The 15848-nt window shown below is 46.9% G+C and overlaps 2 protein-coding genes and 1 long non-coding RNA gene across 15 annotated transcripts in view; 2 read left to right on the top strand and 1 right to left on the bottom strand.

Annotated features, from left to right (window-relative positions):
- Positions 1-11861, top strand: part of nav3 (neuron navigator 3) — a 231640-nt gene extending 219779 nt beyond the window's left edge. For 10 of the 13 annotated variants that reach the window (XM_019891775.1, XM_019891776.1, XM_019891773.1 and 7 more), the window contains 17 exons: positions 1585-1668; positions 1786-1897; positions 2646-2773; positions 4004-4027; positions 4409-4575; positions 5502-5655; positions 6211-6397; positions 6955-7052; positions 7138-7233; positions 7362-7530; positions 7599-7834; positions 8021-8175; positions 8941-9012; positions 9175-9371; positions 9465-9583; positions 9990-10220; positions 10303-11861. In XM_019891775.1, coding sequence (XP_019747334.1) covers positions 1585-1668; positions 1786-1897; positions 2646-2773; positions 4004-4027; positions 4409-4575; positions 5502-5655; positions 6211-6397; positions 6955-7052; positions 7138-7233; positions 7362-7530; positions 7599-7834; positions 8021-8175; positions 8941-9012; positions 9175-9371; positions 9465-9583; positions 9990-10220; positions 10303-10422 — 2349 coding nt within the window. In that variant the 3' untranslated portion in view covers positions 10423-11861. The remainder of the gene's footprint in view (positions 1-1584; positions 1669-1785; positions 1898-2645; positions 2774-4003; positions 4028-4408; positions 4576-5501; positions 5656-6210; positions 6398-6954; positions 7053-7137; positions 7234-7361; positions 7531-7598; positions 7835-8020; positions 8176-8940; positions 9013-9174; positions 9372-9464; positions 9584-9989; positions 10221-10302) is intronic. The other 3 variants (XM_019891771.1, XM_019891768.1, XR_002170733.1) reach the window with 2 other exon arrangements.
- Positions 11611-12087, bottom strand: LOC109528834 (uncharacterized). Its single transcript, XR_002170737.1, has 2 exons — positions 11929-12087; positions 11611-11816 (listed from the first exon to the last, which is right to left on the bottom strand). It is a non-coding gene; the product is annotated as an uncharacterized LOC109528834 (long non-coding RNA).
- A 1998-nt stretch (positions 12088-14085) lies between these two features.
- Positions 14086-15848, top strand: part of LOC109528798 (mitochondrial-processing peptidase subunit beta-like) — a 24633-nt gene continuing 22870 nt past the window's right edge. The window contains exons 1-3 of the mRNA XM_019891764.1: positions 14086-14097; positions 14918-14971; positions 15039-15141. Coding sequence (XP_019747323.1) covers positions 14086-14097; positions 14918-14971; positions 15039-15141 — 169 coding nt within the window. The remainder of the gene's footprint in view (positions 14098-14917; positions 14972-15038; positions 15142-15848) is intronic.

The following is a 15848-nucleotide window of genomic DNA, read 5'->3' as shown; positions in this document are numbered from 1 at the left end:
TTTTTTTTTTTTTTTTTTTGACTCCGATAATTAAAAGTTGCGCAGAGCAACGAAATTCCCGCAAGAATCGCGTGGAACTGAAGCGCCGCGTTTAAAAGTGCATCATCCTGAGAGGGTGTCACTATTTTTGTTCCGCCCATGTGGCAATTATCGTTATTCTTTTTTTACCAAAATAAAAGAATTACCACCACGCATTTTTACACTGCTTCAAATTGCACTCACAATAAATACCTCCAAAAAAATAATTTTTAAAAACACCTTTTGTCCACAAGATGAGTTCTTTTTCTTATTTATATATTTATATCAAGTATTTTTAAAATAAAACAAACATATTAAAAGTTAAACCACAACTGCGCTGTAGGCAGTGATTCTTTGACGTGCCACTAGGGGGAGCCCAACTTCTTTTAAAAAGTCGACCGTCTTTAACTTGCAGGCGCTTTTGGGAGTCTTCTTTCTTGCAGTGGCGTTAGACGCAGCCTATTTATACTGCGGGCCACTGAAAAGTGCTTCTCGGTCTGATCGATGTCCTCGATATTTCTCCACCCGCGCCTCTTGCCGTGGTGGTCCTGGCAGCGCTAACGCTGATAACTTGACCTCATTCTCGCCGCCGCGTCGGTCCTTTCATCAACTTCAGCCGACGGCCCCGTGGCGGACGGGCTCCAGAAACAAGACAGATGGTTGGGCCATTGGGCAACGCCTCTTCGGGCATGTCTAGCTCCGCCCTTTCAGGAAGCTAACACTTCAGAATGTTTGATTTTAGAAGCGCAAAAAAAAAAAAAAAAGTAGAAGAATTTTATTTTGGGAACACATTTAGCATCTGCTGCCTATCAGCATTCTCCTCAGTCACCTCGGGCAAAATTGAGATGAATTATTTGATTGGACCTCGCCTCGCCGCAAGCTGCTTCCTGTCATTGCTTGACGTTCCGCAGAGTCACGGCGGCTCTGACAGGAGTCTCCGGGTCGTTTATCTAATCACAATCACCGAGTCCCGGAACTGAGCACGTCGGGGAGGAGGGGGGGGGAATCACTCTTTCCACACCACCAAAGCCACGTAACGTCAGAGACATCAGATAATCGTTCCTGTGGCGACGTTGATCAGATGGTGGAAGAAACCGCTGAAATGATTGATTTTACTGTAGCGTCACCCCCTGAAATTCACAGCCGGGTAATTGTTTCCAAATATCCGAAACTTTTACGAAAGGGGGGCGCAAACAACCCACGAGACAACACGCAGGTCAAAGGGGGCAGATGGTCCGACGTCACCCTGTCGCCCCCGTGAACGTGGCCTTTCTCTGATCCGCCGCCTGTCTCTCAACTGTCGGAAACATCCGGCTTCCGAATGTTCCGCTGTCAAGGAGAAATTTCTTCGGGGAATCGTAATCCTGCTCCTAAACATTGTTTGGAAGCCTGTAAAGTAAAATGATGAGCAACGGGGATGCTTCATTGAGCATCAGGAATGTGGGCGACGGGCCACCTTCTGTTCAATTCACGCTTCAAAGCTTCCGTACTTCACATCCGAATCTCATTTTGTCATCTTTTAATTCTTGCAAAAAGCTCACTTGTGTGTCTTTTCCGGGTCCGCAGTCTCACCTGGTGGCCGCATTTGAGAAAAGCCTGAGTAACATGACGTGTCGCCTGCAGAGTCTCACCATGACGGCCGAGCAGAAGGTGCGTGGGCGTTTGCTTTCCGCGCCGAGTGGAGGAGTCCACGACTACTCCCTTCTAATTAAGATGAACCAAAACTGCCGAGGTGCTTTTCATCGTGCTTCCTGGTTCCATTGTCAGGAGACCGAGTTGGTCGAGCTGAGGGAAACAATCGAGTCACTGAAGACCCAGAACACCGACGCGCAGACGGCCATACAGGTGGCACTAAATGGCCCGGATCACTTCCATAAAGGTAATCATGACTATTTTGCTTTTAGCTAAAACACCAGGATGGGTCTTAACGGTATCAGGAAACTCAGGAACTGGTTGTGAGCTTTAAGGGCACCCCCAAAAGCAATAACGTATAAATATTATTTTATTAAAGCTTTTTTACCTAGATTTGAGACCTGTTTACCGTATTTTTCGCACTATAAGGTGCTTCGGAGTATAAGGCGCACCTTCAACGAATGGCCTATTTTAAAACTGTTTTCATAGATAGGGCGCACCGCCTTATAAGGTGCATAGAATAGAAGAAACAATAGTGGCTGCAGTTGCGTTTGGCTTCCACTAGATGGAGCTACGCTAAAGGGAATACAAAACAACACAGCTTTATTTATATAGGGCTGTAGCTGTAACAAAGCGCTTGACACAACATTTAAAATACGACGTCCAACAAATCCGAATATTAATCCATATATAAGGCGCATCGGATTATCAGGCGCACTGTCGGCTTTTGAGAAATTTGAATGCTTCTCTGTGCGCCTTATAGTGCGGAAAATACGGTATTTATAGTTTGTTTGTTTTTTTTAACCATTTTTGGCACCTGCAAGCCATATAAAAAGTCTTACATGAAACAATGCGTGGAGGTGGAAGTTTCAAATGTCTTCGATGAGATTGTGGCGGACATCATAAATAAGAGTCTTAACAGGATAAGGGGACCCCAAACTCACATTTTGGAGGCATACCATACCAATAAGAATTTCTGTGCTTTTTTTCCCCAGACCTCCGTATCAGACGGCAGCACTCATCCGAAAGCATGTCGAGCATCAACAGCGCGGCCAGCCACTCCAGCATGGGCAGCATGGGCAAGGATGCCGAGGACAAGAACAAGAAGAAGAAGAAGAACTGGGTTGGTGGAACAAACGCGCGCACGTAATCATCATATCGCGGTTGCTAGGTGACAGTTATTATCAACGGGGGTCAGCTGACCCGCAATTAACTGTTTGAGGACCACTCTGGATTTCATATGAACACGGGCATGCTGATGAGACTGCAAAATGGTCAGCAAAGGGCTACGAATGCTCGTATTTTTATTTATTTATATTTTAAACATCCCAATCGAGTGTTGATAAGTGCCCATTGACTCCCTGGGGCGAGTTGAGAAGTCGAAGCCGAAGTGCCAAACACTTTGTGGAAGTGCTTTTTCGAAGGCTCTTAATCCCATGCATGAACCCAAAGGAAGGCTGAAAGCCCCCCCCCCCACCCCCTCCCCGATACGGACTTATTCTTTTAAAGCACAACTCCCATGTGGACCTTTAACTTCTTTTGTCACCTCTGTGGTGGCTGTTTTTTTTTTTTTTTTCTTACTCAGCCAAAGCCACTTTGCAGTCTCTGCAGTTGCTAAATTGGGCTCATTAGTACAAAATGCATAATTAGCGCCTAATTAAAACTGCAATGAATGATTCATTTGTACAAATACTGCCGCGACGCACTGTCGAAGCCGGAAAATGCAAAAGGAGTCGATGGCCTCGTCTGACCCGCGAGAGACAATTAGGTTGACAATTCCAATTCCAAGTATACCGAGACAGTAATTCTCTACCACGTGGTCACGAGAGGTGAAATTATCCAGTTGCATTTAATTGGCCTGGAAATGATCAACTTACTGCCCCCCCCCCCCCAAAAAAGAAAAAAAAATTGTCTTTGTTAACTCATTCACTCCCAAAGTCGTTTTTAGACGTCTTTTCAGATTTGGCCTAGAATTGGATGGTACTGGTGACATGTCGAAAAATTAAATGCTCTAATCAATTTAATGATGTGATCATTCCCGTATTTCGGCATATTTTTGCTTTTTGTGACATTTTCCTTCGGTGTGGTGTGTTGTGTTATTTTTCTCGACGTCTGCAACGTACGCTGGGTCTCAACAAGCTCAATTCTGCCTCTTCTCAATCGACTTCAAACCTCTGCCAAGGGGGTCTGCCGTCCCATCCTGGGCGCACCTCCACAAATATACGCCTGCCGTATCAAGTCTGACTTGTGTTGACAACTCCAGTTCAGTTTTTTTCCCTAACGCGAGCTGGCGTGTATGCATGTGTGTGTGTGTGTCTGTGTCTCTGCGTATGTGTGCGTTCTGCATCTTCAGGTGGCTGATTCCATCCCAGCTCAGGTCAGTTGTGTCCTTTGAACGTGTGCCCTTTTTTGCCCTCTAAAAGTAGCCTGTCTTCTATCTTTTCTGGAAACATCAGCATGGATACAGCTGCCCCCGTCATTGCCTGTTCATTTTTAGAAAGCAAAATAAAAAAATAATGATAATAAAAAAAAAAGCTGAGTCACCTCTCCCGCCCTCATTTCATTCTCTACTTACAGCCTTGACATTTGCCTTCCTCTTACCTCCTCCACCAGCAGTGAGCATTGCTTGGAAAAACAGCACGGCGTTACCCTCCTGATCTCCGATCGAAATTCTCACCGAGGAGGTCGTTTGCATCAGTGACACTGACCCCCGTTTTTTTTTTCTTCCCCACCCCCCCCTCCATTTTGTGTCACGCAGCTCCGCAGCTCGTTCAAGCACGCCTTCAGCAAGAAGAAGACCAAGTCGCAGTCGGCCCACGACGAGGCGGAGGAGATGAGCGACTCGCTGCCGTCCTCCCCCAAGCTGCAGCACGACAACCGGCAGGGCAGCGTGGCCACGCTGCGCTCGTCGCCCTCCGCCACCGAGTGAGCTTCCACGCGCATCCTCACCCGTTTGCCTCCACGATCCATTGAGATCCAAAACAAGACCCAGGCATCAAAACGAATCTTTTTTTGAGAAGCTAGCGAGGTGGCGCTGGATTGGCTAAATGCAAGTTGACTGCGTTTATGTAACATGGGTTCGTGATTGCGTACATGCTTGATGTCGGTTTTGCCGCTAAATGCTTTGCTGCCATCTTGTGGTGGATATGTGCAAATACAGTGCTTTCTGCTTTATTTTTATTTATTTTTTCTTCATTTGTCACTCTCCTTATTTAGTTTTTTCTCCAAATGCTCATTATTATTTCGCCTCTTTTATTTCTCCTCCACCTTCACCTTTCCACATCCTTTTTTTTTTTTTAACACCCCTGCTCCCTTCCACGCCGCGCTTAGCAAGTGCCTATGCGATAGCGAGTCCTCCTCCATTTGGACGCCAAAGAAAAAGCTAAACGGTCACGTGGTCTACAAGCACCGATCCCGGTAACTGGCTGGGAAGTTGCGTGTGTATGTGTGTGTGTGTGTGTGTGTCTGTGTTTTTTTTTTGCACTGCCTCGAAGTCTTTCAGAAAGTAGAACCAGGTTGCAGTCACTGCAAACAAAGATCGGTTTGAAGCATGTCGTGTGTGCGGAGCACCTCGGTTGCATCTTGTGAGAAGACCGTGCGGTGTGTTTGAGAACAATAACAAAATGTCGTGCCAATCAATATGGTTGTTCATCTCACCAGCTCCTTACTGCAGTTTGCATGTCATAGTTTTCGCACAATTAGTGCCAAATAATGACGCGAGGCACTCGCCGTTGCAAGTTTTCACCGGTAGCTCCCACATCCCTTAGTTCCTTTCAAGCCTTCATTGTGTACCACCCCACCCCCCAAATGACACCCTCCTCTTTCCTCCTACCCTCTCCCCTCCCCGGAAGGCTGTGTGAATGCACCGAAGCCGAGGCCGAGATCATCCTGCAGCTCAAGAACGAGCTGAGGGAGAAAGAGCTCAAGCTGACCGACATCCGGCTGGAGGCGCTGAGTTCGGCCCACCACCTGGACCAGATCAGGGAAGCCATGAATCGCATGCAGGTGAGGTATCGTGAAACGTACTCCCAGCTCGGTGGTTCTCCAATTGCACCTCACTACTTCATCAAAAACAAACCACTCTTCAAGACTAAATGGAATTTCAAAATTAAATGCTACTGAACTGGATGGACTCCGGCAGTGATTCTTTTGCCTGCCACTAGAGGGAGTCTGTGCGCCACACTGAGAATTGTTCCCATGAGAAGCACAGGCTCAATGATTGTGTTGTACGCTTCGCCTAAGTGTCTCCAGAAGCCTCCGATCGTCTCCCTTGTGATCTGGGGAATCACGTCAGGCTTCTTATCGACGACTTAAGCGTCACCACAAAAGGGAGCCTTGATGTTCAAAAAGGCGCTTAGAGCCAGTAATTCCGAGACAGCGATTTAAGGCTCACGTACAGCCGGCAAGCTGGCACGCCGCAAAGTAGTCACTTTTCATTTGCTCTTTTGAAGAATAAAAACTGAGTGGCTGTGAATGATTGATTGTGTCAGATTTGCTCCCCGCCACATCCAGACTGCGAATTTTCCAAAACATGCCCCCCTTGTCTCCCTCAATGAGCAGAATGAGATCGAGACGTTAAAAGCGGAAAACGACCGGCTCAAGTCCAGCGGCAGCGCCACGCCGACGGCCACTCCCGCCAAGACGGCCCGGCCGCCCTCTGAGACCTCCAGCACGTCCTCGTCCTCCTCGCGTCAGTCCCTGGGCCTCTCCCTCAACAACCTCAACATCACCGACACCATCATGTCAGGTCAGTTGAGCATCAGCCGGCGCGGAAGCGTCAGGCCCGATCAACTTTGACACCCTGACATTTGTTCCGAGGTGTGAGAACACACAAAAAAAGTCACTTTACGTTGACCTTTTTGTCCAAAGAAACCAGAACACGTTCGCCCAGCAGAGTCTTCAAATGCCAATTGGAACAGATTTTGTGGATTAAAAGCTATTTTTCTTGACATTTACCACGCGCTTTACCTCCCTTTTGAGAAGTCGGCGAGTTGCTTCCTCTCGCGAGCAGACCGTAATTAAAATAAGCAAAGCTCTCCTCCGAGCAGCAGCCTCGTTATTTGATGGCCAGATGAGCGAGAGCAGTGAGGCGTTAGAGTAAAAGTGGCCCCGGCACGGAGCCCTGTGGTGTCGTCGATGCCAAATGAATACTAAGTAACGCTGTCCAAAGTGAAGAACACAAAACATTTACATCACAAGGAAAATAAGTCACATTCAGTGTGCTGCATTTGTAACTTGAAAACGATTTCTGAACCACACGGAGACTCTAACAGCACGCTAACTCATGTCGTCATTGGCCTTTAGATATTCTGCTCGACGACAGCTACGAGGGTAACCTGCGCAAAGAAGGCCGCAGCGTGCGGATCGTGGTCAGCATCAGCAGCGGGCCGAGCACGACCAAGGTTAGCGGTTGACCGTCATAATCTCCCCGTTAGCGCGCTTTACGTTCCAGATGCTTTTAGCTCCCTGCGTCTATGTCATCAACAGGGAACGCAAATGCAGGAGTACCTGATTGGCTCCATCGGCGTGAGTGGGAAAACCAAGTGGGACGTCCTGGATGGGGTGATCAGACGCCTCTTCAAGGTAAACTGGAAGCAGATGACACAATGGTCCTTGGGGCCAGTATTTGGTTACGTTTGTGTGTCGTCGATGACGTTAAAACCTTGAGACGGGTTGCTTTGTGACTCCCGTTGCTCCCTGGCACGCTGCAGGAGTACGTATTTCGGGTGGACCCGGTGACCAGTCTGGGCCTTAGCTCGGATAGCATCGTCTGCTACAGGATGGGCGAGGTGGTCCGCGCCCACTCCTCCGAAGTGCCTGAGCTGCTGCCCTGCGGCTACCTGGTGGGCGAAAGCAACGTCATCAAGGTCAACCTCAAAGGTATGAACGGCCCAAGCCAATCGCTTGAGGTGCGACATTGACGCCTCCCCACCCGCGGCCCCCGGCAGGCGTCAAGGACAGCAGCATCGACAGCCTGGTGTTCGACACCCTCATCCCGAAGCCCATCATCCAGCGGTACCTCAACCTGCTGATGGAGCACCGTCGCATCATCCTCTCGGGCCCCAGCGGCACCGGAAAGTCCTTCCTGGCCGCCAAGCTGGCCGAGTTCATCATTTCCCAGATGGGCCAGGAGGTGACCGAGCACAATGTGGCCAGCTTCAACGTGGACCAGAATTCCAGCAAGGTACACGCGCTAGTCGAAGACAACAAGCATGCAAGCACATTTTTCTTACTGAAGAAAATTAAAGGACAGATGAAAAAAAGGAGGCTGGAACGGATTAAAGGCATTTCCATTCATTCCAATGAGGAAAGTTTGTTTGGGATAGTTCGACAAATATGGTCCCACATTCTTCCGCTTTTCCTCTTCTAGGACCTGCGTCAGTATCTGTCCAACCTCGCGGAGCGCTGTAATTCCGAGGGCACAGACACCAAGCTCCCCACTGTGGTCATTCTGGACAACCTCCACCATATTAGTTCCCTCAGCGACATCTTCAACGGCTTCCTCAACTGCAAGTACCACAAATGGTAAGGTTGTCGGATACTTATTAAGGGGATGGGAGTTTGTGCCAGCTTCAACGTGGACCAGAATTCCAGCAAGGTACACGCGCTAGTTGAAGACAACAAGCATGCAAGCACATTTTTCTTACTGAAGAAAATTAAAGGACAGATGAAAAAAAGGAGGCTGGAACGGATTAAAGGCATTTCCATTCATTCCAATGAGGAAAGTTTGTTTGGGATAGTTCGACAAATATGGTCCCACATTCTTCCGCTTTTCCTCTTCTAGGACCTGCGTCAGTATCTGTCCAACCTCGCGGAGCGCTGTAATTCCGAGGGCACAGACACCAAGCTCCCCACTGTGGTCATTCTGGACAACCTCCACCATATTAGTTCCCTCAGCGACATCTTCAACGGCTTCCTCAACTGCAAGTACCACAAATGGTAAGGTTGTCGGATACTTATTAAGGGGATGGGAGTTTGTTTTTTTTTTTTTGTGTCATGGCCCATAAAGTTTTGTCCATCTATGCAAACAACATTGCACTACTCACCAAAAAAAATTGCGATATTTGGCTTTCAGGTGAAATTTCAGGACGAGACCTAAAATGCATAAAAACCTTTACAGGTGAACCTAATGTGATCTTTTCTCAGCTTTTGAATGTACGTGACAAACTGATTGGTCAGCCAATTTAATTTCATGAGAGCTTTGGTTCGTGATGTGCCATGAAAATGTTTCCAATGTAAAATAGACTTGGATTTGAGAACGATGCCTCATGACCTTGTTGTCCGCTTTAGCCCTTACGTCATCGGGACCATGAACCAGGGAGTGTCCTCCTCCCCCAACCTCGAGCTGCATCACAACTTCAGGTTTGTCGCCACCGTTGAACTCTCACACCTCTCTGTGTCTGACATCTCCCATATTTGACCGTACTGTGTCAATTCGGAAATAAGCTTGACGAGAGTTTATCTGCGTCATTAGAGCGCCTTTTTAATGAGCGGATCTTCTCTCCCCGCGTCCTCCGCTCACAGGTGGGTGTTGTGCACCAACCACACAGAGCCCGTCAAGGGCTTCCTGGGCCGCTTCCTGCGACGGAAGCTGATTGAAACGGAGATCCATAAAAACGTGCGCAGCAACGACCTCATTAAGATCATCGACTGGATTCCCAAGACGTGGCAGCACCTCAATGGCTTCCTGGAGGCCCACAGCTCCTCCGATGTCACGATAGGTCAGCCGCACACACACATAAGCGCATTTAGTGCACAACAGATGGGTTTCAAAACGATTTCAAATCAAATCCGCTCGATTTGGTCCCCCATAGGCCCCCGTCTCTTCCTGTCCTGTCCCATGGATAAGGAGGGGTCGCGCGTGTGGTTCACCGACCTCTGGAACTACTCCCTGGTGCCCTACCTGCTGGAAGCTGTCCGAGAAGGACTCCAGGTGAGCAATTATTTTGTCGACCCCCTCCTCGCTCGAGAGGTTTGCGTGTCCCATTGATTCTCGGGACTCGGGGGTCTGGGGATTTATGTCCCAGGCGGGGTCACCCATGGCAAACAGGTCCTGGGTGAGGGACCAGACAAAGTATGACTCACAGACCATTTATGATGAACACCAAAATTGGGCAGCGTTTTCCCTCGCCCGGGTGTGGATCACCGGGACCCCCCATCTGGAGGTGCGGGTGACCTGGTCTTCACCCATGGGGCCCAGCTAGACTCAGCCCGAAGAAGCAACGTGACTCCCTCCTCCTGTTGGGGTCATCACATGTGGGAGGGGCCAAAGAGCTCTGGGTGCTTTGGGATGGATGGATGATTTTTGTCGATTGACCGATGAATCGATTGCCTCGCAGCTGTACGGCAAGAGGGCTGCGTGGGAAGACCCGTCCAAGTGGGTGAGCGACACGTACCCGTGGCAAGCCGCTGCCCCCGTGCAGCCGCAGCAACAGCAGCAGCAGCAGCAGGACGGCCAGTCGTTGCTGCAGCTCAGGCCCGAAGACGTGGGCTACGACGGCTACAGCTCGTCCAAGGAGGGGGCCTCGTCCAAGCAGGTGTCCCAGAGCGACACCGAGGGAGACCCCCTGGTAGGAGACGCTCGGGCACTTTTCGCCACGTTCTCCCGACTCAGTAATCAACTCCCATTTTTTTCTGTGCGCCTTCCCGAAGATGAACATGCTGCTGAGGCTGCAGGAGGCGGCCAACTACTCCAGTGCGCAGAGCTGCGACAGCGACAGCGCCAGTCACCATGACGACCACCTGGACTCCTCGCTGGAGTCGGCGCTCTGAAGCTCCCTCCGCCAGGCCCGCTTGACACGCCTACAGTGCAAATACATGACAGGTTTTGTGGTTTGGATCAAAATCATCGGTGATATCAAATGAAATTGCGTTCATGGTTCTTACCCCCGTCGAGTCATAATTTAAACCAGTGGCTCGCAAACGTTTTGACATCAAGTACCACCTCATAAACTACTCGGCTCTGCAAGTAACCACCGTCATGACCAACATTTTTATTTTTTTCCTTGAAACAAATTCCTATTTACGGGGCTTTTGGCGCCATCTTGTGGCATCCCAGGGCCTTTATTTCAATGGCGAGCCCAATTGAAGTCATCTTTTGTTACTTTCCTCCATTTTTAGGATGCAACTTCTCGTCTGATTGCACAAAGTGTTTTGTCGGAATTCAAATGCTCGGCTCACCCTCAGTCTTGTACTTCATCTTTGCAACTGGAAGATTTTTCTCTGTGTTTACAACCCGAGTAAGGAGGTGGCCAGGTACTCTTGTCGATGTATTTCTTTGTTTACAAAGGTGCTTTTCTCACAGGCATTGGTCCAAATAACCTTCCAAAAGGTCGCGCGCTCTTCCACCTCGGTGGCTCCTGAAGTCAATTTCGTCCAAATTCTCCCGCTTTTTAAGATGTTTCCGGTGCGCTTCTGTGGCAGGTGGGGCTCTTAACGTGAGTATTTATCGGCCCGTCACCTCGGTGCCCTCGCATGTCAATGACCAATCTGCCACATGATGCTACTGTGCCGAAAATACGTGCCAAGTGACGCACACAGCTCGATTTCCTCACTTTGTGACCGGTGCGGATCAGTCGACGAAATACGATGCAGTCAGATAAAACACCTTCACTAGGGAACAATGATATTGGTGCTTTCTCGTTGCCTTAAGTGTGCAAAAAGATTTTTTTTGGAGGGGCGATGGGGGAGGGTCTCCTCCTGCTTCCAATGACTTTATAACGACAAGAGATTCATATGGATGCTTAACTATGGATGCTTCCTGTTTTCCTTTCGAACACGTTTAAAGTGCAAAATCAAAGAGTTCATGTTGTATGTGAATTCTAAACTGACCATTATCTATATATAAGTATATAAGATTTAAAGTTGTTTGTTTTTTTTTTTTTCTTCTCCACCCAGTTGAGCTGGGCTCACTTGAACTGACAGGAGCACAACCAAATGTTTGTTTGTTTGTCCCCCTTCTTTTTTTAAGCATGCTTTTTAACAGGGGGGGTCATTGAGAAAGAGATATTTACCTTTATGTACACACAAGTATTGGACGGAAGCCATTTTTGATTGTCCTTTTAAATGCGTGGGTTGGTTTTTGCACACTCGGGCGGGTTGTAAATACTTCAGTCACCTTGCACAGGAAATCAAAGATGCATTCGCCCAGTTGATATTACACGAACCTGCAGAAAGAAGAAAAAAAGTAAATTATTGTTTAAAAAAAAAAAGGTGTGCGTCTTGTGATGTGTGTCAGTGCAGGAGGCACACGTTGTGTAGATAGAAAAGTGTTCTCACTACAAATCACAAAAGCTGCACTTTTCCAGTCGGCGGCTCCCATTGTTGCCGTGAAATCTTTTGAGTTGTGTCATTCGCATTTGGCCAGGCTGCCGAGGCGCCGCAGCTCACTCCACACCGTACTGTACAGAAAACACCGCAGGTGCTACCGGTCAGCCAACGCCCACCCGAAATTAACACAGCCTCAGGACAATGCCACCGTCTTGTCTACAATGCTACCTGTCGTCAGCTTTTCGCGCCTCCGCAGCCCGGCCTTCCCGTTTCCAAACTCGCTGACCCCAGCGTACGCCATCTAATTCGGAGATGTGTCAGTCCAAGCCCATAGCATTTAGTCTCGTTTTGAGATGCAAACATTCTTTTCTTCTTTTCGGGTGAAACATTTGTCTTTGAATGTTTTATATTTTGTACATTTGTATGTAACATATCATGTAAATAGACAGAGACAGTGATTTAACTCATCTGGAGGATTTTGTAGTCTTTGTAAAAGCTCTAAAAAAATAATAATAATAAATGGTATTTGGTGTCACAAGCAAATTATGGTTGTCATTTTTTTTTTAATGCCATTCTGCTGGGTGGACTTGGGAAAATGATAGTCGCTTGTGTTTTAGGAGTAATTAAAAACTTCAAATACTTCAGATGTATTGATATTCTTGTTATGAAAGTTAATGTCCTAAACATCTTAATAAATACATCGCACTTTCAAAAATCAAATTACGTTAAATAAATGCGTAACTAAATAAGACAATCGACTTGTGCATTTAGATATATAAGTGAGTCGTTATTCCTATTTACAAGCAAGAGTTTCCCTGCGGAGTTTTGAAATTGCGGAACCAAAGTTCAAGGAAGTTCCTGGATGCAAATGCCCGGATGTAAGACTTGCACTTCCGGAATAGCGCAGTGGGGTGCATCCACCTTTGAACTCGTGTGGAGGTGAGAACGATTTGAATGTTTGGTCAGACGCAGCACCGCTAAAATCCTGATTGCCCCCCCCCATCGATGAAGGTCCACTTTCCGAGATTCGCCGCCGCCCTCCTGCAACTTTGCAAGCGAGATTCTCAGAACTTCATGATGCTCCGACTGGCCGGGTACGTACGCAACACTTGTTTACATTCGACGCACTCGAAAGTGCTCAGTCCTTAACAGTCGAGTTGGTGCTTTATAAAAGACGAGTGTCAAGTGAAGTTTAAAGTTAGGGGGAAAAAAAAACTACTTTTGAAAGAAGAAACTCAAAAGTGAACATGCGGTGTCGCACTTCCGGCTTCCGCATTTACGTCACTGGGAATGTGACGTTCCAGACTTAGTGGAAATTGTCGAAAATAACTCGAGCGGTCGAGACCACTTGTGGTGGAAGTAAACAAAAACACAGCTTGCGATTTCGACCAGCAGTTTCGAATTCGAGGCATATAACTAAGTGATTAAAGCTGGTGAGTGTGCCAACGATTACAGTGGGGTTTTTTTTGTGTTTTGGAACGTACCACGATAAATAGTTCTTTATTAATCGTCGAACTATGAAGGACGGTCATATTTTTTGTATAATTCATCGATGTACTACTCTTTCCAACCAGACGTAATTGGTATGTAGCAATCGGTATGAACGGTAAATATTCGTGGGCAATTTTTTCAAAAGATCCATTGCGATTAGTGGAGCTTTGGCTCCTTCTTGTGGTCACTTACGTCAACAGGCCAATTTTCACTCCCCTGTGATTGAGTGGAGTGGAGGGGGGAAACGCATAAATAAATACAATATATATTGATCAGTTTATGTTTCTGACACGGATCATATCGTAAACTGTAAGGATCTGTTTATGTGTATATGTCTAGATATAGATGTAGAAATATAGATATGTATAAAAGCGAGAATGCTAAAAAAGGTGTTTTTAGCCCCAAACAAACAACCACGTATAGTAAGGTGTTTTTGGCCGGAAAAAACCACCATGTATACGAAGGCGTTTTTGGCCGGAAAAACCCACCATGTATAATGAGGCGTTTTTGGCCGAAAAAACGACCATGTATAGTAAGGCGTTTTTAGCCGAAAAAAAACGACCAGGTATAGCAAGGCGTTTTTGGCCAAAAAAAACAACCATGTATCGTAAGGTGTTATTGGCCGGAAAAAAAATTATCATGTATAGTAAGGCTTTTTAGGCCGAAAAAGCGACCATGTTTGGTCAGGCACTTTGAGCTGAAAAAATAAAAACGACCATGAATAGGAAGGCGTTTTTGGCCCCAAAAAACGACCATGTATAGTAAGGCGTTTTTGGTCGAAAAAAACGACCATGTATAGGAAGGCGTTTTTAGCCCCAAAAATCGATCATGTATAGTAAGGCGTTTTTGGCCGAAAAAAACGACCATGTATAATAAGGCGTTTTTGGCCGAAAAAAATGACCAATGTATAGGAAGGCGTTTTTAGCTGAAAAAAAACGACCATGTATTGTAAGGTGTTTTTAGCTGAAAAAAACGACCTTGTATAGTAAGGCGTTTTTAGCCCCAAAAATCGATCATGTATAGTAAGGCGTTTTTGGCCGAAAAAAACGACCATGTATAGTCAGGCGTTTTTAGCCGAAAAAATGACCATGTATAATAAGGCGTTTTAGCCCCCCCAAAAAACGACTCTATAGTAAGGCGTTTTTGGCCCAAAAATACGACCATGTAAGTCATAGTAAGGCATTTTTAGCTGAAAAAAACAACCATGAATAGTAAAGCGTTTTTGGCCCAAAAAAAATGACCATGTATAGTCAGGCGTTTTTAGCCGAAAAAATGACCATGTATAATAAGGCGTTTTAGCCCCCCCAAAAAAACGACTCTTATAGTAAGGCGTTTTTAGCCGAAAAAAACGACCATGTATAGTAAAACGTTTTTGGCCGAAAAAACGACCATGTATAGTCAGGCGTTTTTAGCCGAAAAAATGACCATGTATAGTAAGGCGTTTTTGGCATGAAAAAAATGACATAGTATAGTAAGGCGTTTTTAGCCGAACCAGGTGAACTGACAGCCTCAGCCAGTCCTGGTTCCACCGTCTCAGACCCACCACCTGGGGGCCGGAAAGGTACACAAGGTTTTCTTTCATCGTGGTGGCCCAGGTCTTGACTTGTCCACCACGCCGCTTGCGCCAGGCTGGCAAAGGAGCAGGAAGGAGAACATCCCTGATCAACTCGCCCTCCTGGTGGCGTGCCGCATGCCCGAACCAGCGGAGTCAGCGTTGCAGAAGTAACGCTGGTAAGGGACGAAGGTGCAGGCAGCGACGAAGGTCAGCAGTGGGGACCTGGTCCAATCGGCGGCGGCGGAGAATACGGCTTGCGCTCGTCAGCCACTCTCATAGGCCAGGTCTCACCAAGGCGTATTTAGCACGAAAAAAACGACACAGTATAGTAAGGCGTTTTTAGCCGAAAAAAACGACCCATTATCGGAAGGCGTTTTTAGCACGAAAAAAACGACACAGGATAGTAAGGCGTTTTTAGCCGAAAAAAACGACCCATTATCGGAAGGCGTTTTTAGCACGAAAAAAACGACACAGGATAGTAAGGCGTTTTTAGCCCCCAAAAAACGACATAGTATAGTCAGGCGTTTTTGGCACGAAAAAAACGACACATTATCGTAAGGCGTTTTTAAGCACGAAAAAAACGACATAGTATAGTCAGGCGTTTTTGTCACGAAAAAAACGACACATTATCGGAAGGCGTTTTTAGCACGAAAAAAACGACATAGTATAGTAAGGCGTTTTTAGCACGAAAAAAATGACATAGTATAGTCAGGCGTATTTAGCAGGAAAAAAATGACATAGTATAGTCAGGCGTATTTAGCACGAAAAAAAATGACATAGTATCGTAAGGCGTTTTTGGCACGAAAAAAACGACATAGTATAGTAAGGCGTTTTTAGCCGAAAAAAACGACATAGTATAGTAAGGCGTTTTTAGCACGAAAAA

This window comes from Hippocampus comes, unplaced genomic scaffold (assembly GCF_001891065.2).
Source record: "Hippocampus comes isolate QL1 unplaced genomic scaffold, H_comes_QL1_v1.1 scaffold63, whole genome shotgun sequence".
Lineage (NCBI taxonomy): Eukaryota > Metazoa > Chordata > Actinopteri > Syngnathiformes > Syngnathidae > Hippocampus > Hippocampus comes.
This window is presented reverse-complemented; position numbering and strand designations above follow the sequence as displayed.